At 39.2% G+C, this 26121-nt stretch overlaps 1 protein-coding gene across 1 annotated transcript in view; it reads left to right on the top strand.

The window, feature by feature from the left end:
• The window catches only part of CSMD2 (CUB and Sushi multiple domains 2), a 1542159-nt gene that overhangs the window by 1194411 nt on the left and 321627 nt on the right, over positions 1–26121 (top strand). The window contains exons 21-25 of the mRNA XM_073571899.1: positions 3358–3546; positions 9304–9473; positions 10640–10796; positions 16360–16551; positions 18639–18765. Coding sequence (XP_073428000.1) covers positions 3358–3546; positions 9304–9473; positions 10640–10796; positions 16360–16551; positions 18639–18765 — 835 coding nt within the window. The remainder of the gene's footprint in view (positions 1–3357; positions 3547–9303; positions 9474–10639; positions 10797–16359; positions 16552–18638; positions 18766–26121) is intronic.

Here is a 26121-nt window from a genome sequence, read left to right as displayed (position 1 = left end):
AGATGTGCAGTATCTGAAACAATGGATACTGGAAGCCTGTGCCAGCATTTCTTCTGTGGTGTTGATATCAGTGTGTCAAGAGTGAAAGAAGAGGGTTGCATTGACAATCCAACACAATGGGCAGCACTTTAAACACATTTTATAAGTGGTCATAAACTTGTAAATATTTCATGAAAGAATAAAGTCATGTTAAAACCAATCAGACCATTGTTTTTCTTGTGAAATTCTCAATAAGTTTGAAGTATCACATGACCCTCTTCCCATTGAAAAAAAATAAAGTTGCATCCAAAATGGCTGACTTCAAAATGGCCACCATGGTCACCACCCATCTTGAAAAGTTTCCCCCCTCCCATATACTAATGTGCCACAAACAGGAAGTTGATATCACCAACTATTCACATTTTATTTAGGTGTATCAATATAAATGGCCCACCCTGTATATAGCTCCCACCAAGCTGCTGTTTGACAAAGGACTGTTTATTTTTGATTGGTAGTCTCCCTCATTGAACTTTTCAACACCTGGTCCTGGAGAGCCAAAGTCACCAGCATCATGCGGCCTGCAATGATATAGCGACATCATAGCACAAGTCCACACACCCAGCCACAAGTACCTTGCCATGCGCCACATTACACTTGCGTTAAAATAAGACAAATATACTAATTTATTCTACCATGTATACTTGTGCAACTTGCCAGAAGATCTTGAAAACAGCAACAAAAAGATCAATTTGGATGGAAACTTCATGTACACATCATCTAGGAGCTTCATGAAAATCCAGTGGTGAAATACACTGAATTCAAAGGACTTTTTTGTCCCTGAAATGCTGATAGATTCCCGGCCTTAAAGGGAATCTGTCACCCCCTGGGACCTGTATAGTCTATAACTATGGTTATACAGGTGATAGAAATATTAAACTATTCATACCTGTATGCTTCATATTAGTGGTCTTATTGTTGAAAATAATTATTTCATTTCTTTATGCTAATGATTTCTTTCCGGTTTTGGGACATATCTTGCATGGAAGAAATCCCTGCCTCCTGTCTTCATTATAATATCACCCTCCTTCCATGCACATCACAGTGCCCTGTGACGTGCAATTGTGGCTCCAGAATACCGCAATCATCTCCATACTCAAGAACAGAGAGATTTTTAATTCTATTGTGTACAGCAGGTTGCTGGCCACCTTGCAGTCTCAGAATGGATGGTTTCCTAGATAAAAAGTGCACAACATTAGTATGCTTCTGGAGTTAGCCAAATCACTGGATCTGACCAACCTCAGCCCCTCTGTGCTTCTCATATGATGCAGAGGTAAAGTTGCCTCATTTAGCAGACTGGGAGAGTGCTCTGTTTGGACCAGTGGTGCAACTATGTCTCTGGTCCCATCTGTCAATGTTGAGGACCAAACCATCCCCTGCAAAGCATGGTTCGGGAGCAGTGTACTCTTGAGACAATACCTTTAACATCCTTTTAAAATTAAGGATTGTCCTAAGCAGATAGTTCCTTTAAGTAACAATATAGCAAGATAAGAGTTCGCTTATGCTTATTTAACATTCCTCTTTGCCAGTGACTTTGTCACAAGCCAAAGTACTGGAGGGGAGATATGTTTCACTGAGGCTATTATTGTGATTTGAAACCTAGAAGTTTTTTCTCCAGCACACTCAACACACCAGTGTTGAGAGGGGTTAAGCAGCCATTTTTAAGGGCTGGGCTTTTGTGAACAACCGTAGAGCCAGTGGAAGGTTTTTCACCATTTCTCCACCCCAGGGTGTGGTCTAGGATTTTAATAGTCAACCTTGTGAGGCATTAAGTGTTTAGTGTGTCTGGAGAGGCTAACTCCAAAGGACTGGTCATGTTTGTGCTAATCCTAACCATGTGTTTGCTAACCCTAGCAGGGGGATCCCCACAACAACAAAGACTGTTTTTTGAATCATGTTTTTGTTTTTCCTCATGTCAGAAAGGCCATGTTTTGTTTTTGCCATGCAGTATCCTTAATAAACCACGGAGAGGTTTAAAAAGACAGTGTTCCTCAGTCTTCTTCCATATGCAGCTGAGTGAGCTCTACTAATTATATAAACTTTTGTATCAAGCATAAAAATTCTATAGAAAATTCTGTTACAGACATAATAGATAAATAAATCAATTAATTAACCTAATGATTCGTCATTTTCCTTTATTTAGCTGACAAATCATTTGACCTTAAACAATAAGTAAAATTGTTTGAATTGATTGATATAGTTTATTAATTAATTTAATCTCCAGACCTAAGGTTCTGATTATTCCTCAGAATATTTTGCTTTAGATTTATATATAACTCGAATGATACATTTCAACTTAATATTTCAATAAAACAGTTTTTAGGCGCAGGAAAAAAATGTATAGCTGTCTGACAGAGGAATAAAAAAGACTTGACCTTATGGTAGTTCAATCTTTAAAAAGATCTGCACAAGCAAATGGTTACTAAAGAGAAGTACATTGACTAAATTTGGCAATCAACGTCGTGACATTGAGGTTGTGAATCCAGGTTAATGTGGTTGGACAGTGTAGCACTTCGGGAAAGGGCTTGTCATGGCATTCTACTTGACAAAGTTTTTTGCCTGAGGACTTAATTTAAGGGAAGGCATGAAATCATGTCTTGTATCTTGTACTGCTGAAATCTCTACCTCAAGCTCCTTGTTCACCAGGATGAGAACTATAAAAAGTAGTGCAATTATGATATATACTGGCAGTGAAGGGGTTAACAACAAGATTCCTAGTAATCCTGATTTCAGTACTTGAGTGAGTGAGAAGGCAAGACCTCCAGTCGGCTCTGCTTGTCTCATCCTTCCTTGATGCTCAGACTTAATTTCCTTGTGACGGATACAAATGTTCTGCCAGAGGCTGTGTGTCTAACACTGCTGCTCTGTATACACTGCATCCACTTCTCTAATCATATGTCCCTGCCAGTTGCAATGTATAATTTATTTTATCGGGCTGACAGCAATTGCTCCTTCCTAGAAATGTACAAGTTGTGCTTTTCAGTCTTAAATCTAGTCATTTCCAGAAATGTTTTCCAGGTAACTTGTGAGGACAGGGAATGAGGGTGTCCCTGAATGGGGGATATATCTACAGAATACATCGTTCTCATTAAAACAGAATATCGATCTACTGATTTAACTTGAACTGTCTGTGGCTAAATTGTTTATAATGATCCCTTCCTATTTTAATACATTGCTGTAGGTCTACCTATATTTCTTTAGAAACCAAGAAAAAAAACCTTGGGATGCAACACATCATTAACTCATTTATTACAAAATTGTAATGCTTTCATTATTGTCAATTATTTATGGTTGTTTGCATCATTTTGCTTGTTACTGCAGAGTATGATCTGGAGCCATGTGATGAACCTGAGGTCCCGGCCTACAGCATCCGGAAGGGGCTACAGTTTGGAGTTGGTGATTCTTTGACATTCTCCTGCTTCCCTGGATACCGTTTGGAAGGAGCTTCTCGCATCACCTGCCTGGGAGGTAGACGGCGTGTGTGGAGTTCGCCTCTCCCAAGGTGTGTTGGTAGGTGGTCCTGTGCTTTCATTTTTCGTTTAGTTCCCTTATACATTAAGTTAAGATTGTCGATAGGCAAAAATCCCTTTTTACAGGAGTTTTTAACACTGGATAGGTTAGATTATAGGAAGTTTGATGATTTCTGTGTAGTAGAGATTTTTAGGTTTTAGTTGTTTTATAACTGAGGTATCTAGTTGTAGTTGCTGTTTTTATATTGTATGAAGTCTCACTGGTATTGACTGTGCCAAAAATGGTTCATTGTGCTAAAGTTGTCATTACACCTAGTGAAAGTCTTCATATAAATAGGAACATGGTTTTGCTAGACCTTTTATGGTTTGCTTGCTCAAGAAGATTTGGAAAGTTGCCTCAAACCTGTTTAGTTAAAGGAATTACTTGGGACTATGGGACTATTTTTTTTTATCAAGGGACTAGGAACTGAAAGACAGGTAGTTGTTTACTATCTGACTATTCTACCAAGCACCTGCCGATCATTATGCTGCTTAACGTCATTAGAGCAGCTCCTCCTCTTCCGGGCAGCTCTGTCGACATGGAGTAATTGCACTTATCATGCTGATTGACAGCCAGCTCCCTGCAGTTATGCAGCAGAGTCTGGCTGTCAAATAGCATTACATCCACACCCATGCTCTGTTAATAGAGCAGAACAAAAGGAAGCAGTTGCTCTGTCCACATGCCTTCAAAAGAATCAGTGTCAGCGGTTCGTGACCGCTCTGAACCTGTAGAGATCGGCGTCAGGCACAACAGGCTGGTAGTTAACAGTTACCTACCTGTAATTTCTTAGGCTCACAAGAAACAAAATAAAATAGTCCCAGGTAACCCCTTTAAGATGGAAGGACACATTTTCTCTAAGCCAAAACTGTATCTTTTTGGCGAAAGTTGCCTATTTTGCATATTATTTATTTAGGTCCAAAGGATTGGAATAATAGGCCAGAAATAGGTGTATGTATCTGGAAGTATTATGGAGTGAAAGCCAATAGTGCCAACATTGCACATATTAGGAAATGGATGCAGCAGAACAACACTGATAATTACTACTATACCCATTAACACATATAAATAGTGTTGAGCATTCCGATACCGCAAGTATCGGGTATCGGCCGATACTTGCTGTATCGGAATTCCGATACCGACTTCCGATATTTTTTCAATATCGGAATTCGGCATCGGAATCGGAAGTTCAGTTGATTGACGGCCTGACGTCATCATGATGCGCGGTGTGTGCGCATCATGATGCGCCGTCATTTCGGGCCTTCCGGGGGTCTCTGCCGGCCTGCCGGGGGGCTGTGCCGGCCTGCCGGGGGGCTGTGTGGACTGCCCGGGGTCTGTACCGGCCTGCCGGGGGGCTGTGCCGGCCTGCCGGTGGTCTGTGCACCCTGTGGGGGTCTGTACCGGCCTGCCGGGGGGCTGTGCCGGCCTGCCGGGGGGCTGTGCTGATGTCCGGGGGTCTGTGCAAGCATCGTCCGATGGGACTACAAGTCCCATCGGGCGATGCCTGCTACCATGACAGTGATTGACACATTAGCCAATGATGGGACAGTAGTAGTCCCATCATCCGGCTAATGTGTTAAATGTTAAAAAAAAAAAAAAAATACTACATACATACTACATACATACTACATGCATGCTACATACATACTACATGCTACATACATACTACATACATGCTACATACATACTACATACATGCTACATACATACTACATGCATGCTACATACATACTACATGCTACATACATACTACATGCATGCTACATACATACTACATACATACTACATACATGCTACATACATACTGCATGCTACATACATACTACATACATACTACATACATACTACATGCATGCTACATACATACTACATGCATGCTACATACATACTACATGCATGCTACATACATACTACATGCTACATACATACTACATATATACTACATACATACTACATACATGCTACATACATACTGCATGCTACATACATACTACATACATACTACATACATACTACATGCATGCTACATACATACTACATGCATGCTACATACATACTACATGCATGCTACATGCATGCTACATACATACTACATGCTACATACATACCACATACATACTACATACATACTACATATATACTACATGCATGCTACATACATACTACATGCTACATACATACCACATACATACTACATACATACTACATACATACTACATGCTACATACATACTACATATATACTACATGCATGCTACATACATACTACATGCTACATACATACCACATACATACTACATACATACTACATACATACTACATGCTACATACATACTACATATATACTACATGCATGCTACATACATACTACATGCTACATACATACCACATACATACTACATACATGCTACATATATACTACATGCATGCTACATACATACTACATATATACTACATGCATGCTACATACATACTACATGCTACATGCATGCTACATACATACTACATACATACTACATGCTACATACATACCACATATATACTACATACATACAATACATTCATACAATACATACATAGACATACAGTACATATAACATAGAGTAACATACTTACCAATACTTGTCACATTGTTCCCCGAAGCCATTGTCTTTTCCGGAATAAATATTAACATAACAAACCACAAAAATACTCACCCACGATCCGAAGCAGTCCACGAGTGTGTCCCACGACGATCTTGGGTAGAGAACTGCAGCATCAGATGATGCTGCCGTTCTCTACGGGCTGCAGGAATCCAATGACGGAAGGTAGGTATCCTTCCGCACTGTATTCCTCCGCCACTTAAAAAAAAAAAAGTCCCTAGTCTCACTTTATGCCATTGCTGCGTGGGAATTTCCCACACAGCAATGGCATAAAGTGAGACTAGGGACTTTTTTTTTTTTTAAGTGGCGGAGGAATACAGTGCGGAAGGATACCTACCTTCCGTCATTGGATTCCTGCAGCCCGTAGAGAACGGCAGCAACAGCTGATGCTGCAGTTCTCTACCCAAGATCGTCGTGGGACACACTCGTGGACTGCTTCGGATCGTGGGTGAGTATTTTTGTGGTTTGTTATGTTAATATTTATTCCGGAAAAGACAATGGCTTCGGGGAACAATGTGACAAGTATTGGTAAGTATGTTACTCTATGTTATATGTACTGTATGTCTATGTATGTATTGTATGAATGTATTGTATGTATGTAGTATATATGTGGTATGTATGTAGCATGTAGTATGTATGTAGTATGTATGTAGCATGCATGTAGCATGCAGTATGTATGTAGCATGCATGTAGTATATATGTAGTATGTATGTGGTATGTATGTAGCATGTAGTATGTATGTAGCATGCATGTAGTATATATGTAGTATGTATGTAGCATGTAGTATGTAGCATGCATGTAGTATATATGTAGTATGTATGTAGCATGTAGTATGTATGTAGCATGCATGTAGTATATATGTAGTATGTATGTAGCATGTAGTATGTATGTAGCATGCATGTAGTATGTATGTAGCATGCATGTAGTATGTATATGGTATGTATGTAGCATGTAGTATGTATGTAGCATGCATGTAGTATATATGTGTTATGTATGTGGTATGTATGTAGCATGCATGTAGTATGTATGTAGTATGTATGTAGTATATATGTAGTATGTATGTAGCATGTAGTATGTATGTAGTATGTATGTAGCATGCATGTAGCATGCAGTATGTATGTAGCATGCATGTAGTATATATGTAGTATGTATGTAGCATGTAGTATGTAGCATGCATGTAGTATATATGTAGTATGTAGCATGTAGTATGTATGTAGCATGCATGTAGTATATATGTGTTATGTATGTAGCATGTAGCATGCATGTAGCATGCATGTAGTATGTATGTAGTATATATGTGGTATGTATGTAGCATGCAGTATGTATGTAGCATGCATGTAGTATATATGTAGTATGTATGTTGCATGTAGTATTTATGTAGTATGAATGTAGCATGTATGTAGTATGTAGTATGAATGTAGCATGTATGTAGTATGCATGTTGTATGTATGTAGCATGTAATTTTTTTTTTTTTTTTTTTTTTTTACATTTAACACATTAGCCGGATGATGGGACTACTACTGTCCCATCATTGGCTAATGTGTCAATCACTGTCATGGTAGCAGGCATCGCCCGATGGGACTTGTAGTCCCATCGGACGATGCCTGCACAGACCCCCGGAGCCTGCACAGCCCCCCGGCAGGCCGGCACAGCCCCCCGGCAGGCCGGCACAGCCCCCCGGCAGGCCGGCACAGCCCCCCGGAGCCTGCACAGCCCCCCGGCAGGCCGGCACAGCCCCCCGGCAGGCCGGCACAGCCCCCCGGAGCCTGCACAGACCACCGGCAGGCCGGCACAGACCACCGGAGCCTGCACAGACCCCCTGGCAGGCCGGCACAGCCCCCCGAAAGGCCCGTACAGACCCCAGAGAGGCTGTACAAGGGCAGGAAAGGGTTTTTCTTATTCTGATACCGGAAGTCCCATAGACTTGAATGGGACTTCCGGTATCGGAATCGGCGATACCGATACTTTTTTAAAGATCGGCCGATACCATCCGATATGATACTTTGAAGTATCGGACGGTATCGCTCAACTCTACATATAAAGCATCTACATAATCCTGACCTTAGATCTGTAACTTGGGCAAAATAATATCGCTGCTATTCTGAGAAAAATCAAGCTGATAATATAACTTAAGGAGTGGCCAGATTTTTTTTCATTAAACATGTATCAAAAATCAGCATGAATTATGACTGGGAGGATTATATACTGTATATTTTTCTTTGAGCAATTCATATCTTGTGGGGATAGTTTGAGAATTGCCAACTTGACATTTACCAGTGTGATCCCCCGTGATAAACAGCCACCGTGATTAATGACTAAATTAGAACTGAAATGAAATGCAGCGCTGAAAAGTGCAATTTGCTTTCTATTACAACACAATTGATGGAATATACTGTGAGTTACTGCTGGTATAGGAAGAAGTGATAATAACTTGTAATGTCAGGAAAGTTAACAAATAGGTTACTTTTCATAATAAAACGCACTAGTAAAATATAAACGACACAGTATATATCAGTCAGAAATGAGAAACATGGCAGCAACTTTTCCAGTAGAAACAAACTTTGGAAATGCAGAGTAACATTCCAGCATCAATAATGTGTGATATGTTCTTGGTTGAAAATTGCTTTGCATTCTGTACTGTTCACATCAGAGGAGTTCAATGTCTCATTGAAGATAAAGTTCAACTGAGTTCCGCACTGGAAAAGCTTAAGTCGATCTATTGTGGTAGAGTAAGTGAGGAGCAAGAAGTCAGTGTGTTGTTGGTAAAATGTCTGCGATTTTTACACCTAGAAACTCTGTGCAATTTTGTATTGTGGCTTCTATGAACATTATTTTTTGTATTTTTTTTTAAAACTGCGTTGAGGGTGTTAGAGCGTGCTGAAGGAAAGATATTCATGGTACTTTGATTAAAAAGTACCATGGAAAAAAGTTTCAGGAAAATAGAAATATATACAGGATAAAATTATTTCTTGTGAATGCATATTTTAGATTTATTTACACATATAAGCTAAATAAAGTTATCAATCCAAATATATATCTACAATACCCCTCCCCCCTCTATTATTAAAAGTCTTAGCCTGTTTTGTAGATCTTGACTCCTTGCCCCCTTCTTATTTCAGCTGAGTGTGGAGCATCAGTCACTGGAACACAGGGTGTCTTGTTGTCCCCCAACTACCCAGCCAACTACAGCAACCACCATGAGTGCATATACTCCATTCAGAGCCAGCCTGGAAAAGGTGTACAGCTGAGAGCTCGAACATTTGCCCTCACTCCTGGAGACTACCTTAAGGTCTGACGTTTTCCTAGATTACATAATATATCAGTGTATTTTTAGTCCTTGCTTACTTAAAGGGAACTTGTCACCAGGTTTGGTCTATATAAGATACAGCCACTGCCTTTCAGGGCTTATCTATAGCATTCTATAATGCTGTAAATAAGCCCCTGATTCAACCTCAAAGAAAAGAAAAATAAGTTTTATTTTACTCACCCGGGGGGCAGTCTGGTCCGATGGGTGTCACAGGTCCGGCACCTCCCATCTTCTTGCGATGCCACCCTCCTGCTTGCTTCACTGCTCCCTGGCATCGTGCTCCTGCGCAGGCGTACTTCTCTGCTTGAAAGAAAAGAAAAATAAGTTATTTATACTCACCCGGAGGGCGGTCTGGTCCGATGGGTGTCACAGGTCCAGCACCTCCCATCTTCTTGCGATGCCACCCTCCTGCTTGCTTCACTGCTCCCTGGCATCACGCTCCTGCACGGCATACTTCTCTGCCTGTTGAGGGCAGAGCAAATTCCTGCAGTGCGCAGGCACTGGACCTCTCTGACCTTCCCTGGCATCTGCACACTGCAGTACTTTGCTCTGCCCTCAACAGGACAGATAAGTACGCCTGCAAAGGAGCGCAATGCCAGAGAGCGATGAAGCAAGCAGGAGGGCAGTATCACAAGAAGATGGGAGGCGCCAGACCCGGTCCTGCGACACCCATCGGACCGGACTGCCCCCCAGGGGAGTATAATAAAAGTTATTATAGAAGGTTGTAGATAAGCCCTGAAAGGCAGCGGTCATATCTTATATTTGACAAACCTGATGACAGGTTCACTTTAAGTTATGTTTGGCAATGGCCAATTTATCACCAGTTTATTAACTCCTACTTATTTTTGGTGATATTAAGGTCTCATTCACATGTCAGTGATTTTCATCAGTGTTTGTATGTCAAAACCAGTAGAACTTACAGAGAAAATTATAATTGAAAGATTGACACTTGTTCTGTGTTTTTGAAACACGCCTGTATTGGCCTACAAACACTGATGTAATATTCATCAAAAATACTGATGTGGGAAAGAGGCCTAAATGTCACCATGCCATCAGTTGGTATTTGACTTAGTAAATAGTATGATGACTATCAATCAGTAAAATGCTATACTATGCACATTCATCTTGTGGTTTTTTCCATTATCTAGGTCTATGATGGACACAATAATTCGGCTCGACTTCTCGGAAAGTTTAGCCTTTCAGAAATGCTTGGACGGAGTCTGAACAGCACTTCAAGTGCTTTGTGGTTGGAGTTTGTCACTGATGCAGAAAATACCAGTAAAGGATTTGAGCTGTATTATTCCAGTAAGTCTAATTATGAGGAAAATCATTTCATAAAGGCTTATTCTGTCTGAAACATGAATATAAAAAAAAAACTAAAAATATGTGTACTTCATAAGGCTGAGCACAGGAATTTTAATTTTTCACGGATGACGCAGACTGTTAAGGAGTTAAATTTAAGCATTACTATAGCAACCTCATTTCTCTCTCAAAGTACCTAACATAATAATGTTTTAGAGACTTAATAACTACACCACTGCTTGGACTTTGAAACTTAATTACTGCAACCTTAAGAAATGTAATGAAGTGACACAAGGAGATGTCTACAATGTTCTCTGCTGCTGCAGCTTCACAGCCCAATGATAAAGGGACCGTGTTAGAGGCCTACTAATTATGTACCTATATACATACAAATATGGGACTTCAAATCCTTTTAAAAGTGGTCAATGGAATCTAGTACATATGGCTCTGGCTGTCAAAACTGCACATGTACTAATAATATACTCTATAAATCATATGTAATGACTAGTAACACTGCAATAACTAGCTGCACCTGCACACAAATAAAGGACAATTTTCCCTCGCTCCTACATCTTTTTTCCTTAATATTCTTTATTTTCAGTTCATATCTGGTTGCTGATACCAGAATTATGTACTAGTTACATCCACCTCTATCAACATTAGCAATAATTATAACTGTCTTTGTAGTTTTAGCATTTGCTGAAAGGGTTATTCTCAGAATTGTAAGTTATCTCCTACTTATAGGATAGTGGATAACTTTCTGGTCACTGGTGGTCTGACTGACCATTGTTGGCCCGATCTTTGCTTTATTTTATGTGGGATTACTGCTAAAAATGACCAAGTCCCGTACTTGCCTTTCTTCGTGGTTCTGGACCACAAATCTTGGAATTGCTCGTGGTCCCAGCAGTTGGTTCCACAGCAATCAGTAAGTTATCTGCTATCCTATGGATAGTGGATAGAGGAGTGGATAGATTTTCAAGACTCTGGTCCATTGAGTAGATCAGTAGTCTCTGGCCAGTGGACAGGAGGGATGCAAATCTGTTACTTTTCAGGATCCCTGAAGAAATATTTGATTAGCCAGACTGGTGCATCATCATCATTGCAGCACAACGCACAGATGATATCACATTAGCCTATCTGATCAAAAACAATGTTGGGGATCCAGGAAGGTAAGAGACTCCCATTCAGTGGCCAAAGACTACTGACTTGGCCAATGGACCAGCGTCCTGTGAATTGATCTGCTCAACTCTAATGTTGGATAACTTGCAATTCTGGGAATGACCAGTTAAGTAACAGTAAGCGTTACCTACTCTTGGAAAGCTCCTTCTTAATAGCAGAATTAGGAAGGGATTCTCCAATTGTGGATGACCCCTTTAATCACTTTTTTGTCTGTAGAGTTTAACCCATGAGAAGCTGAGATTACCATATTTCATCACTGGGACCTCTATCGATCTTCTGTGAATTCTTGGGAAATTATTTTGTAATTTTGCAGTTTCCCTGCAGCACCACCACAGGCAAAGTTCAGGTGAATCTGTCAGCAGTATTTTGCTAAGTAAAGTAGAGACAGTGTCAGGTTAGTGCTGTTACACTGATTCAAATGATACCTTGGTTGATGAAATCCGTCTTGTGGTTGTTGTTTAATCTGGATTCGCAGTTTTCAGTTAATGAGATTCTCGTGCTCCAGGGCGGCCTGTGAGAGGGTCTTTATTTCATGCTCTGTTTTCATATTCATCCTTACCGGCTCATGACAGGTCACTGAGCCTTTAGTGAACTGCCTCATGTTTTACATACTGCATATACTGTATGTGTGGTGTCATTGAAGAAAAAAATTAACTGCAGCAAAATGGCGCTGGAAGAGGCGCAAGCGCAGTAGCATCTGTCATTTGCTGATGGCAGCGCATGTGCAGTAGCATCTATTGCGTGCCAATAGATGCTACTGCGCAAGTGCTACCGATGGCACCATTTTGCTGGAGGAAAAAAAAATTGGCTGCAGTAAAATGTTGCTGGCAACAGCCTTGACCACTAGCATCTATTGGCATCTATCGGTAATACATGCTACTGCGCATGTACCCACCAATGCCATTTTGCTGTAATTACATGTATTTTTCAAATCCACAACACATATATGCAGTATGTAATACAGGAGGCAGGTCAGTGAGGGATCAGTGAACTGTCATAAGCCATACAGATGTAAGCAGAGCACCACATAAAAGCCCAACCACAGGCCGACCCAAAGCATGAGAATCTCATTAACTGAAAATTGCAAATGCAGATTTAACAACAACCACAAGACGGATTTCATCACCCCAGGTATCATTTTAATCAGTATAACGGCTCCAACCTTACTGTGTATGTAGTTTACTTACCAAAATCCTGCTGACAGGTTTGCTTTAAGCTTTATACAGTTCTCATTTAAATCAACAGGTAATATGCTTTTGTTCCAGGCCTACAGAGCAAGAGGTTCAGTTTATTCATATTTCCCTAATAATGTATCTGAAAATTTGTTTTCTAAAACAGACAACCTGTTTAAGTGTTGTTTGCAAATGATAAAACGTATCATAGAGGAGGCTAGTAATGTTGAACAACAAGTCCATAAACTCTGATTAATATTACCAGCCTGTTGATCTGCAGTAGGGCAATAGAATGTGGCAAATGTCAATTGCCCATATTATTAAAAAAATTTCCTTTTCTACTCCAAATATTTTTCAAGAAAGGCAATTCTTCAACTTATTCAATAATTCAATAAATTGACCATCACAGCATAATGTGGCAGTGAGTTTCAAAGTCTCATTGCTCTTACAATAAGAAAAAAACTTTTTTTTAATAATGGTGAGACCTTTGTTCCTCTATAGGCAGAAGATGCCTTCAGACATAGAGGATGATCTGCATTGTCCAGTCAGTCACTAAAGTTTAACATATTATTTACCAATGTCCAAATTCTTTTTCAGTCCCAGGTTTGCCTAATATCCTACTGTGAGTACATAATTATATATCCTGAGAACATTTGTCTATTTTATACTTTACTTGCCCTGTCTCCTCCCAAGAGTCCAGAATCCCTAAATCTCGATGTGATATTGTATTTTCCTCTTTGTTGATTACCTTACAGAGCTTTGTCCAATTTTGTAAAATTCTACTCTGGAAGCTGTCTTCAAAGTCAATAATATAATAAGTATTAAAAGTAAAAGGGTCCAATGCTGGTACAAACTGGTAACTGTTACCCAGTCTGACCATGTTGCCTTAATAATCACCTTCTATTTCCTATCACTTAGCCATTTGTTAACCCTTTCACCCATGTTTTCCTTCACTGCCCACATTCCCATTTTTATGTATGAACCTGATCAGATTACTGAGGCACATAGAACATCTCTTTGAAAAGATTCAAATATTTTCTCATAATAGGCGTTACGGGCTCACTTTTTGACTCTACTAATTAATTTTAATTATTGGCATATGTTTCTCCAGATGAAGGAGAAGAAACAATTGTTAAATCAATCACTGTTGGGAAAAAAATTTGAAATCATCAACAAAAAATATTCTCATTAAGCACTATTATGATCACTGAGGCATGGACTTTATTAATAATAAACATTATTCTACATCAAGTCTGTTGTGAATTTTTCAAAAGCGGTTGACAGATCAGTTTTGTCTAAGAATGGCACCTGAATTTCAAGCATTATCTTTTTCTTGCGGATGCAGATTTGGGATTTGTTACTAAATATTACTTTCATTTGGTAAATCAGGCTTAATGATTTTCTATGCTTAGGTGTTAGTGTTTTTTAACTTTTCTATACTGTATGTCGATCTCATTTCAGTCGCAAACACTGGCTCTTTTTTCTGCCTGTTTGTTTTTTCATCTGTTTTGTGACATATTTGTTAATTTCAAGGTCTATTACTTTGAGTGAGTGCTGGCTGGTTGCGGCTTGTGGCATTCATTCCTGCCATGGTGGTCCAGAAAAACTTTGAGGCATGACTTATTGTCCATTTGTGAAACTCAGATTGTACATTCCTGTTTTATCACCTTCCCGTTGTGCTTACACTTGCACCAGAAATTAAAACATCTTTTACTATTTTCCAAGTGGAATTCCATCTTGAAGGAGTTTTAAAATCCAATTCAGTTAACAAATCTTACGTTGGAGCTGTTTTCTTTCATTTTGCCAAGTCCAGCCGCTAGTTAGTACGCACTCCCCTTTGACTGATGACTAGTTATCATTTTTAGACTTCGACTAGACGATTTACTTTTTTTTCATCTTCTTGATGTGGAAAACAAATGCCATCAATTGATAAAAAAAAGCCGGGAAAACAATCTCTTAGTGTGAAGATTCCGTAATTTTTGATAGGCGTTTTACTTCTGCAGATCACTATTTCTTCTAATCACATCAAGAAAGTGACAGGCCTTTTGGTTAAAAGATGTTCTCCCAGATGCTGTAGCTAATTGTAAGTGTCCATAGAAGAGACGAAGCAACCATTTGAGGTTTGTCTCATTACCAACCATCTTTTCAAGAAAATATTGGTAGAAGCAGACGCGTTGTCCTTTGTGCCGGTTACTAATAAGCAACCTCATTACGGGATCAAAATGTGTCAGATCACACAGCTCCTGTCACATTTCCTTCATCATATTTCCAATAAAGATTTTTACACACAATGAAGGCAAATAATACACGTTCCAAAATAATTCAATGCAGAAATAAAATAAAGAATGCATGAACGACCATCTGAAAAGATTAATTAAATAATTTACATAAGTTCAGTACCGGGTTCAAACAATTGCTTTGCAAATGAAATGAAAGTCTTTTGCGCTTCCATTTAAGTTTGCCGCAAGTTTGAACAATATGTAAATATGTTATTTAACGTTATAGTGTATAGGAATAAGCTAAGAAATCACCTTATTAGGGAATAAACAAATGTCTGCTTAAATATACATTATTAACCTTAAAATTTATGTATTGAAGACGCAAGAAAGTCTCAAATGTTCCAGATAAAATATTCATGTACTATACACTTCAAACCAAACTCTCAATTACTTGGGCTGCAAACTTCCTAGCAGATAATAATTAGCTGAAGTTGGGGCCTGCTCTTCGGGGTGACCTAGAATAGGTTGCCGCCATATTCTCCCATTAGCCATTCCTTTAGAGACAAACTCCACCAAAGGGATATTGCTCTTTATAAGTTCATCACTAAATGAACGCATACATTATAATCCAGTAGCTAAATGCTTATCAAAGAAAAGGCTGGGGGCCTATGGCACCAGCGCAAAGATAGCAAGTGACCGTGACTTCTTACTGTCCAATGTATTATTCCTGTCTGTGCTCGTATCACATGGTTTATCTGTGATTATAAATCACTTAATATGTAATATACCAGTATGCAATCTGCTGCTGTCCCTCATGGCCATCTCTTTAGACATAGTGACACGACTGTCTTGCTTCTCCAGCACTTCTTAATGCCTCTAAACCTGGCACTAATTGTAATTATCCACCAGCTGACAAAGTGACAGCTCGGCACGCTGACTGGTCAATCCTGCAGCATTATCATGTCTTTTCTTAATGTCCTTGTCTTGACTCTGCAGGTTTTGAGTTGATTAAATGTGAGGACCCAGGGACACCATTGTACGGATACAAGGACAAAGACGAGGGGCATTTTGCGGGAAGCTCTGTCTCTTTCAGCTGTGATCCTGGCTACAGCTTACGTGGCAGCCGCTCCTTGATGTGCTTGACTGGAGAGCGGAGAGTCTGGGATCAGCCTCTCCCCTTGTGTATAGGTATGAAGTTTTAATTCTTTATGGAAAGCAATTTTGACATTTTGATAGCCTTTTAGTATAGTTAAAGTACAAATACAGAGACGAGTTGGTCATATAACACAGTGCGATATATTTATCAGCCATTGTGCCAGTTGTCTAGCACAAAAACATGGTAAAGGATGGAGCTCATATTTAGTGTTATACTCTAAATGGACAAAAATACTTGAACACACCTCTAAATCAATGATTTTTCATTCAGTCCCATCGTCACAGGTATATAAAATCTACCTACTAGCTGTACAGTCCAACTTTACAAACATTTGTGATAGAACACTCTACTGATGCAATAAATGCAGAAATCCAAACTTCCTCTGGCATTATTATCAGTCCAAAAACAGTGAACTAGGAGCTTAATGACATGGATTTCCAAAACTAAGCAGCTGCATGCAAGCCTTACATTACCAAGCACCAGATACAGTGGTGTAAAGCTTGTCACCACTGGACTCTGGAGCAGTGGGAACATGTACTGTGGAATGATGGGTCAAACTTCTCTGTTTGATTGATGGATGATTCTTGGTTTGGTGAATGCCAGGAGAAGATTATCAGCCAGACTGCATAATGCCAAATGTAAAGTTTGGTAGAGTTAGGATAATGCTATGGGGTTGTTTTTCAGGTGTTAGAGACCCTTTACAATGATAGGAAATCTTAATGCTTCATCATACCAAGATATTTTTACCAATTGTATGCTTCTAACATTGTGGGAACCATTTAGAGAAGGCTCGTCTTTGTTCAAGCATGACTGTGACAAAGTACAAAAGGTCCATAAAGCCCTGGTTGGATGAGTTTGGTGTGGAAGACCATGATTGGCCAGTCAAAGGCCTGATCTTAGCCCATCAAACACTTTTGGAATGAAGTAGGATGGAGATTCAGAGCTAAACGCTCTTGACCAACATTAGTTCCTGACCTCACATATGCTATTCTGGATGAGTGGGCAAAATTCCCACAGACACACTCTGATATGTTGCAGAAAGACTTCCCAGAAGACTTAAAGCTGTTTTAGCTGTAAAATGGAAACCCACTCCATATTAATGCCTATGGATATAGAACGAGATGTCATAAAGGCTCCTGTTAGGTGTCATTGTTAGGTGTCCTAATACTTTTGTCTGTATAGTGCATTTATCAATCCCCCTACACTTATTCTAAAAGCTATCAGAAATATAACAGCAAGGCTTGTAAATTACTTCTTGTGCAAAATGTATACAGTACAGATAAATGCTGACACTGTTCTAAAGGTACAACCTATGTTAGCATAGTCTCTGCAACATATTCATCAAGCTTGATCATAAATATAATGCACCTTGCAATAAATATATTTACTGGTCTTCTACTTGAGAGTATTTTTTTTAGGAATATAATGTTTTATCCATGTTTTTAGAAATGACTACTCATAAATCACAATTTATTACTGTGACCAAAATACTAAACAATTAAGAAAAGAGATTTTATGTTTTTATTAAAGGGCTGTCCAGGCTGGGGATAAAAGTCTGCAGTCACTCTGTGCGGCTGCAATCTTTTGAATTGTGGCTGTGTGCAATCAGCATATTGTCATGATTCACCATGCTAGTCTGTTGTCACATGACCCCATGTATGAGATTTGCATACTTCCGGTCACTTGTCAATTAGACTCATCCGGCTTGTCTCAATTCAGTAAGTGACCACAAGAATGCAAATATCATACATGTGGTCAGGTGACCATTCACTCACATCAGCAAAACTGAACTGGCACTTCATACAAGTAAGAGCTTCTTCACACCAAAATACAAAACAGTGTCAGTGTCCAACCTCCAGCACAATTTGTAGGTATCTGTGTGCAGATGACCCCTTGCCTCTGTAAAAAGTCTGGCACCTGTATTGTCATCACATATCACACGACAAGGACAGGCCCTTACCCAGGTTACCCAAGTGGTCTGTCCTTGTCGTGTCCTTGTCCTATAGTGTGACTGAAAGAACAGATCTTGTACAAGGTGGGGAATTAATATAGAAGTTAAATTAATTAATTGTATAACTTTTCAGTACAAAATATCCCATCTTTATGTTCTCCATTACAGCTGAATGCGGAGGTCTTATCCATGGAGATAAAGTGGGCAGAGTATTGTCTCCTGGGTATCCTGCACCCTATGATCACAACCTCAATTGTGTGTGGGTTATTGAAGCAGATGCTGGCTGCACCATCGGGTAAGTAGATAATACACACATATTAATAAACCATAACTTAAAAACAACAGCCTGTGGGGCCAAGAAGCAAATAAGGAAAGTACTTGATGCATCTCACTAAAAATGTAAAAAGAAGAACTGCACTGTCCTTTGTATTAAGACATCTTTATGTCTGCGCTCTATCGGCTGCCAGACTGTTTTGTTTGCCTATCTCAGTAGATGATACTTGCATTGGAAAGTTAAAAATGTTCATATCTTCCTGAATGGAATAATGAGCCACTTGTGCAAGTGAAAGAAAAAAATTTGGTAACCGTAATTCAAATGGTGATTATTAGAACAGGAAACTATTCCATTATTTCCATGTCATACCCCGATCCTATAGCTGTTCCCATAAATGAATGTGGGTGGTGTGGCAGACGTGGCAGATCATAGCGATCTTACTAGAAACTGCTGCAGGTGCTTTAGCTTTATGAAAGCCATCCTAGCTGGAAGGCCCGTATTGCAGCCACATTGACCTTTAGCGGTTCTAACCTTTTTTGCAGTAGGTTCCTGTCAAACACCATGTTAAGTAGTGTGTCAAGTTGTCAGTAGTTTCCTGTGCATGCAGAATGTCCTTTACCCAGGCCTGCCAAGCTGCTGCTAAATTGTCAGTTGTTTTATTGTTATTGGTTGTCGTAGTTATTTACTTTTGCAGTTTTACAAATGGAAAGTAGAAAAAGGCATTGTTGACCCAGAAGACTGAAAACATGCATGCCAATCAATGTCCTGACAGAACTCAAAGCACATTTATGCTATTACTGGAAGAAAAAAGAAATTCTTGTTCCTTTGTGGAGCTGGCTTTTCCATTGTAAAATATAATCGGTGTTAGCGATATTTACAAAAAAACTGAAGCTTCTGTGTATACTCAAGTGGACTTTGCAGCCGGTGGGAAGGATTGATGCCTTGTAAATCTGCGCGAGCCATAAAATTGGTGTTCTATTCAAACAGTAGATTTTAGAAAATAAAATATCAAATGCCACAAATACATATTTGCTTATAAATATGTACAACTACAATGGTTGGCAACCACAGCATAGCAAGAACCCCTAAGTGACATCTGAGTGACCATCTCTGTACCTCAATGTAGTTGCTATGTTTTGTATACAAAATGAGGTAGATGTAGGTAGTGCTTCATGCTCCGTGAGATGTCCGTTCAAATCGGTCCAAGCACAGTCTGCTAATGCACGAACTGGCCACGGTTCTCCTGACCCGAGCGTGACAGCTTCATGTATTTCTATGAGGCTATCACCTTCAGGTCGACAGATCTGTGGCCAGTCTGTGCATTGTGGTCTAGACTTGGACCAATTTGCACAGATACCCAAATGAGCAATTAGATGGTGTAAGTCATGCTACAGCCTCTGTCATTTATTCACACAATATTAAAGAAGACCTTTCACAGTATTTTTAATTTAAAATTACATCTTCCAATAGGTTGCTCCAAATTGATTCTGTGGACCCCCATTCCATTGTTTGTGGAATTTTTCCTTTTTTTTCTGTGCACCCCCATTCCAAAGTTATGCCCCCAAAAGTAAAAATATCCAACAATGTGAATACCACAGAACTTCACTGTGGGAGCAGCTGTGTACTGATTGTCCAGCATCAGAAGAGAAAAAACAAACTCTCACAGAGAATTTTTTGGTGTACACCCACTAATTTTAGAAATGGAAAAATTTGCACCATTATTACCGGGGGCATAGCTTTGGAATGGACGGACACAGAAAAAAAACTGTTTCAAAATCAGTGGAGGTGCATAAATTGGGAGAGATACTTAATTTAGAGTTAAAAAATCCAGTGAAAGTCCAGTTTAAGTAAGCTGATTGCAGGATTCCCTACAACTTGGACTTGCATGGAGAGCGCAATTATATTGTTTCTCATTTGTTCCAAAATTTCTTTGTAATGCCTCTTGATGTCTAGCCTTTGAGGAACTTTTGGTCTACTTCACTTTGTCAGACAGGTCCTATTTAAGTGATGTCTTGATTGAGAACAGGTGTGGCAGTAATTAGGCCTGGGTGTGGCTGGGGAATTTGAACTCAGATTTCCAAAGATGTGATAAACCACTGTTAGTTTATGTTTTAAGGAGGGACAATCACTTTCTCACACAGGGCCCTGAAGGTTTGGATTTCTTTTTCCCTTAATAATAAAGGCCTTCATTTTAAAACTGCATTTTGTGTTTACATGTGTTATGTTTGTCTAATATTTAAATTTGTTTGGTGATTTGAAATATTTAAGTGTGACAAACATGTAAATGAATAGGAAATCTGGAAGGGGCAATATATATTCTTTTGGGAAATGGTATGATATTGTTTAAAGAAAACTGAATCTTAATGTTAAAGTCAAATTTCTCTGGATAATGAGTTCCCTGCTTAATCATGAACTCTATCAGAATTGTAAGCCTTGATCCCAATTAAGATTGGAGTTAGTCATTTCCATTTCCCAAATAAAATAAAAATACGGCATCACATTTGACCATGGATTGTGTCTGCTTTTGCATGTTAACTACATCCACATGATTGAGGCTGAGCAGCACTTGTCTGTTAACATTGCTTGCCGCAGCGCTTAATACAGTTGTTAGTGGCATGTGATATTTACGAACTCTACTTCTGTAAAAACTAGAATAAAATGTGTATTTTAGGTAATATATTTATTCTTTTACTATATATGTTTGTCAGAAGCAACTTTTCTTTTAGGACTTAGAGCTAGAAATTGTATCATATAATTTGTTATATAGAAAAATATTATGGATCAGTCATCTTAGGTACTGTACGAAGATAACCTATTGGGCCAGCTTTAGTCCTTTTCGGTTTAATGGTACTCATTAAAGGGCTTTTTCTATCTCTCTCATACAAAGCCCTTTGCCCTTTCTAATAGATCTGTCTTCCATCTCTTCTTCTAAGTTCAATCAAGTACTACAGTATCTTTTGTAGTTTCAGACAGAAAAAAAAACAAAAGACAGTGTTTCGAGCAGAGTATGCTCAAGCATAGCAAAAGGGATGTCAGTTAGTATGTCATTGTTCACCTTCAGGTGAATAAAGAGTTCACAATCAATGTCAGTGGCAGATGAGTCTTCAATAGACAGTGGCTGTTCCCCACCAGAAGAGTATTGCTAGTTTGGGTAATTCACTGTCTTTGTTTCTTACAATGTACTGTAAGAGAAACGGAGTCAGAGTAAAAATTGTATCTTTCGGCTAGTAAAAAAGGTGTGCAAAAAAAAACTTGCGGCGCGCACTTTGTGATATCAAATGTTGCAGTTTAAATTTCTGTATATGGAATGAAAAAACTCAATACAGTCACTGGTAAGCAAACCGTATCTGAATGACACTGATTTTAGATATTTCTAATTATTATTAAAATCTGGTAGTACAATAGCCAGCAGTTACACAATATCACTCATTTTTCACATTCAGCCTGGCTTTGTTGCTGGCATTTCTGCAATCTACCTGACCCCTATAAATTGAGTCTTTGTGTTATTCCCAGACTTGCATCTTCTTCAGACATGCGGTTGTAGAGTAGCATGTAAAATTTGGGCAGCCCCTGGTCAAAATTATTGTTATTGTGAACAGTTAAGCAAGTTTAAGATGAAATGATCTCCAAAAGGCCTAAAGTTAAAGATGACACATTTCCTTTGTATTTTAGGCAATATATGTATACATGTTTCCTATTTTACATTTTAGAAATTACCAAAAGTAAAATGGGCCAGTGCAAAAGTTTGGGCACCCTTTGAGATTTCTGTGCTCATATCACTTTGAGTAAGGTTTTCAGTCCTTAGCCTGTTAGAGTTATGGCTTGTTCACTATCATCGTTAAGAAAGGCCAGATGAGTCAGGTTTCCCAGCTTTATAAAAACCCAGCTTCCACTAACCTTGTGCCAAAAAACAACAGCCATGGGTTCTTCTAAACAGCTGACTAGCAATCTGAAAATGAAAATGGTGGAGGCCCACAAAGCAGTACAAGACTATAAGAAGATAGCAAAGGGTTTTCAAGTTGCCCTTTCCTCAGATTGAAGTGTAATTAAGAAATAGCAACTATTAAGCATGGGGGTGGATCAGTCATTCCATGGGGTTATGTTGCAGCCAATGGCACGAGGAATATTTCACGGGTATATGGAAGAATGGATTCAATTAAATTTCAACAAAATCTTGATACAATCATAACACCATCTGTAAAAAAGCTGAAGTTGAAAAGAGGATGGCTTCTACAAATGGATAATGATCCTAAACACACGTCAACATTCACAATAGATGACCTCAAAATGTGCAAGCTGAATGTTTTACAATGGCCCTCACAGTCCCCTGATCTGAACATCATTGAAAATCTGTGGCTAGACCTCAGAATAGCAGTGCATGCGAGACGACCCAGGAATCTTACAGAACTGGAAGAATTTTCCAAGGAAGAATGGATGAAAATCCCTCAAACAAGAATTGGAAGACTCTTGACTGGCTATGAAAAGTGTTTACAAGCTGGGGTTGCTACTAGGTACTAACCATGCAGGGTGCCCAAACTTTTGCATTGGCCCATTTTCCTTTTTGTAATTTTTAAAATGTAAAAGATGAAAATATACTGTATACAATATATTTTTATTTTGCCTAAAATACAAAGGAAATGATCACAGGGTGCCAGAAGGTTGCAATGCCAAATAGAGTTATGGCAAAGACCTCTAGGTTGGGGCTATGCATTACAGCTAATCAGATTCCAAAAGCAGTGCTGTGTACTAATAATTTAACCTAAAAAATGAATACAAAACTTATGCGCCGAAATATGGCAACAGCTTACCCCACAAACAGTAAGCTTTCCCACGATTCTGTCTACAGAAAATATATACCGTATGTGCTAAAGGTCTTGGAATATGGCAAGCACCCCAAAAAATAATAATAAAAAAAATTGTGAGTAGTAAAACATAAAAACTGTATGAATTGAGTATTATCATCATATTGGCCTATCAAATAAAGGTTATATGTAACAAAAAGAAATTCCAAATTTGCCGTTTCTATTCTCCACATCATCCCATCAGCCTGGGGTCAGAACCAGGGCGCTGAGTGGAAACCCTGACTAATGCACTGGCAGGATACAGCAAAGCCCCAGTGATAAAGGCTGGGGCAGCACAGGTGCATTCCACTGATAAAGACAGCCAGTTAACCCATCAGGGTCCGGCTGCCTAGTGGGAAATGCACACTAATAAGGCTTGCATAAGACATAAGTCACACTGATAAGTGTGATGCATAGTGTCTGAGCAGCCTATCAATGACGCCAAAATAGGCGGGCCGCTCAGCACTGTATACATGCATCACACCAAATACCAAGCCAACATGAAGGGCTAAGCTGCATCCTGTAGAAATGATAAAAAGTGCAAAAAGATAAATGATAAAAAATATGGGGTATTGGTTACTATTTTGGCCAAAGCAGATAAGCTCACAACCCATCGTCAAGGGTCCCCAGATATTGTGAGTCCCTAACACTAAAGCTAAATGGCAAACACAAGAAAAAATATATTTTCCAAAAATTTACAAAAAACGAACAAATTGTTAGGCAACTCACCAAACCCTGACTAATGCACTGGCAGGATACAGCAAAGCCCCAGTGATAAAGGCTGGGGCAGCACAGGTGCATTCCACTGATAAAGACAGCCAGTTAACCCATCAGGGTCCGGCTGCCTAGTGGGAAATGCACACTAATAAGGCTTGCATAAGACATAAGTCACACTGATAAGTGTGATGCATAGTGTCTGAGCAGCCTATCAATGACGCCAAAATAGGCGGGCCGCTCAGCACTGTATACATGCATCACACCAAATACCAAGCCAACATGAAGGGCTAAGCTGCATCCTGTAGAAATGATAAAAAGTGCAAAAAGATAAATGATAAAAAATATGGGGTATTGGTTACTATTTTGGCCAAAGCAGATAAGCTCACAACCCATCGTCAAGGGTCCCCAGATATTGTGAGTCCCTAACACTAAAGCTAAATGGCGAACACAAGAAAAAATATATTTTCCAAAAATGGCCCTAACTTCCATACCGGGGATCCGTTTAAGAGAGGCCTGGCATCAGAACCAGAGTGCTGAGGGATTTGCCCTAACTTCCATACCAGAGATCCCTTTAAGAGAGGCCTGAGGTCAGTACAAAAGCGCAGAGTGGATTTGCCCTCACTTCCGTACCAATGATCCCTTTAAGAGACCCTGTGGTCAGAACCACAGAGCTGAGTAGAATGGTCCTAACTTCCATACCGGGGATCCCTTTAAGAGAGGTCTGGGGTTAGAACCAGAGCGCTTAGTGGAATTGCCCTAACTTCCATACCAATGATCCATTTAAGAGATCCTGGAGTAAAAACCAAAGCACTGGATGGATTTGCCCTGACTTCCATACCAATGATCCCTTTACAAGGGAAGATGTGCCTATGGGATGGAAGATGTGTGATGGGTATATGGGTACGGGAGGGGGGGATTTATTTCTGTCATGTGCTCTCTGCTCCTTTCTGGGAGCAGACAATGGCTGGGAGCTTATGTTCCCGGGGATGCTAGATTTCTCCCACCATGTCAGTGTCTGCTGAGATTTTTTCTGAAGTGGGAAAACTGTTGCTCATAGCAACCAATTACAGCTCTGCTTCTTTTAAACAGCTCTGGTGAAATGAAAGATGCTTAGTGATTGGTTCCAAGGAAAACTGTTGCTCATAGCAACCAGTCACAGCTCAGCTTCTTTTAAACACCTCTGGTGAAATGAAAGATGCTTTGTGATTGGTTGGTGACACACACACACACACACATACATTCAATTTTATATATATAGATAATAATATAATAATTGACAACAGCAAAAAATAGGAAATAATAATAAATAATAACAGCAAGACACTAATATAATAATAATATAATAATAATAATTGGCAACAGCAAAACCTAACAAACAATAATAAAATAATAATAACAACAACATAATTGACAACAGCAAAGCAGTAAATAATAAACTAATAATAATAACTTGCAACAGCATAATATAGGAAAAGATGACAGCACAGTCAATGTTACTGAAAGGTGGAACTTTAGTTTGTCCATTAATTTGTCAAACTTCTAGGAAATTCCTTTGACTTTTTCCATTTTTTCTTTGGCCGGGATAGCTGCGCAGAGACTTTTGAACCTTTTAATCACTGTCAATGTTCAGGAATTTCTAAAATTGTTTTGCAAGCATTAAAAATTATCTTAGCTCACCAGCTGATATGTTTTGCTCTATTTCTGGATTAAGTTGCTGTGACTCTGGCAGCATAAATTATAGGATTTACAGGTTATGTACAAAGCAAAACAAATGTATCAATAGCTACCAGGAGCAAGGATTACTGTCGACAGTATTCAT

This window comes from Dendrobates tinctorius, unplaced genomic scaffold (genome assembly GCF_039654945.1).
Source record: "Dendrobates tinctorius isolate UK_male_01 unplaced genomic scaffold, ASM3965494v1 ptg000007l, whole genome shotgun sequence".
Classification (NCBI taxonomy): domain Eukaryota; kingdom Metazoa; phylum Chordata; class Amphibia; order Anura; family Dendrobatidae; genus Dendrobates; species Dendrobates tinctorius.
The sequence above is the reverse complement of the archived record's forward strand: the minus strand, read 5'-3'. Positions and strand labels throughout refer to the sequence as shown.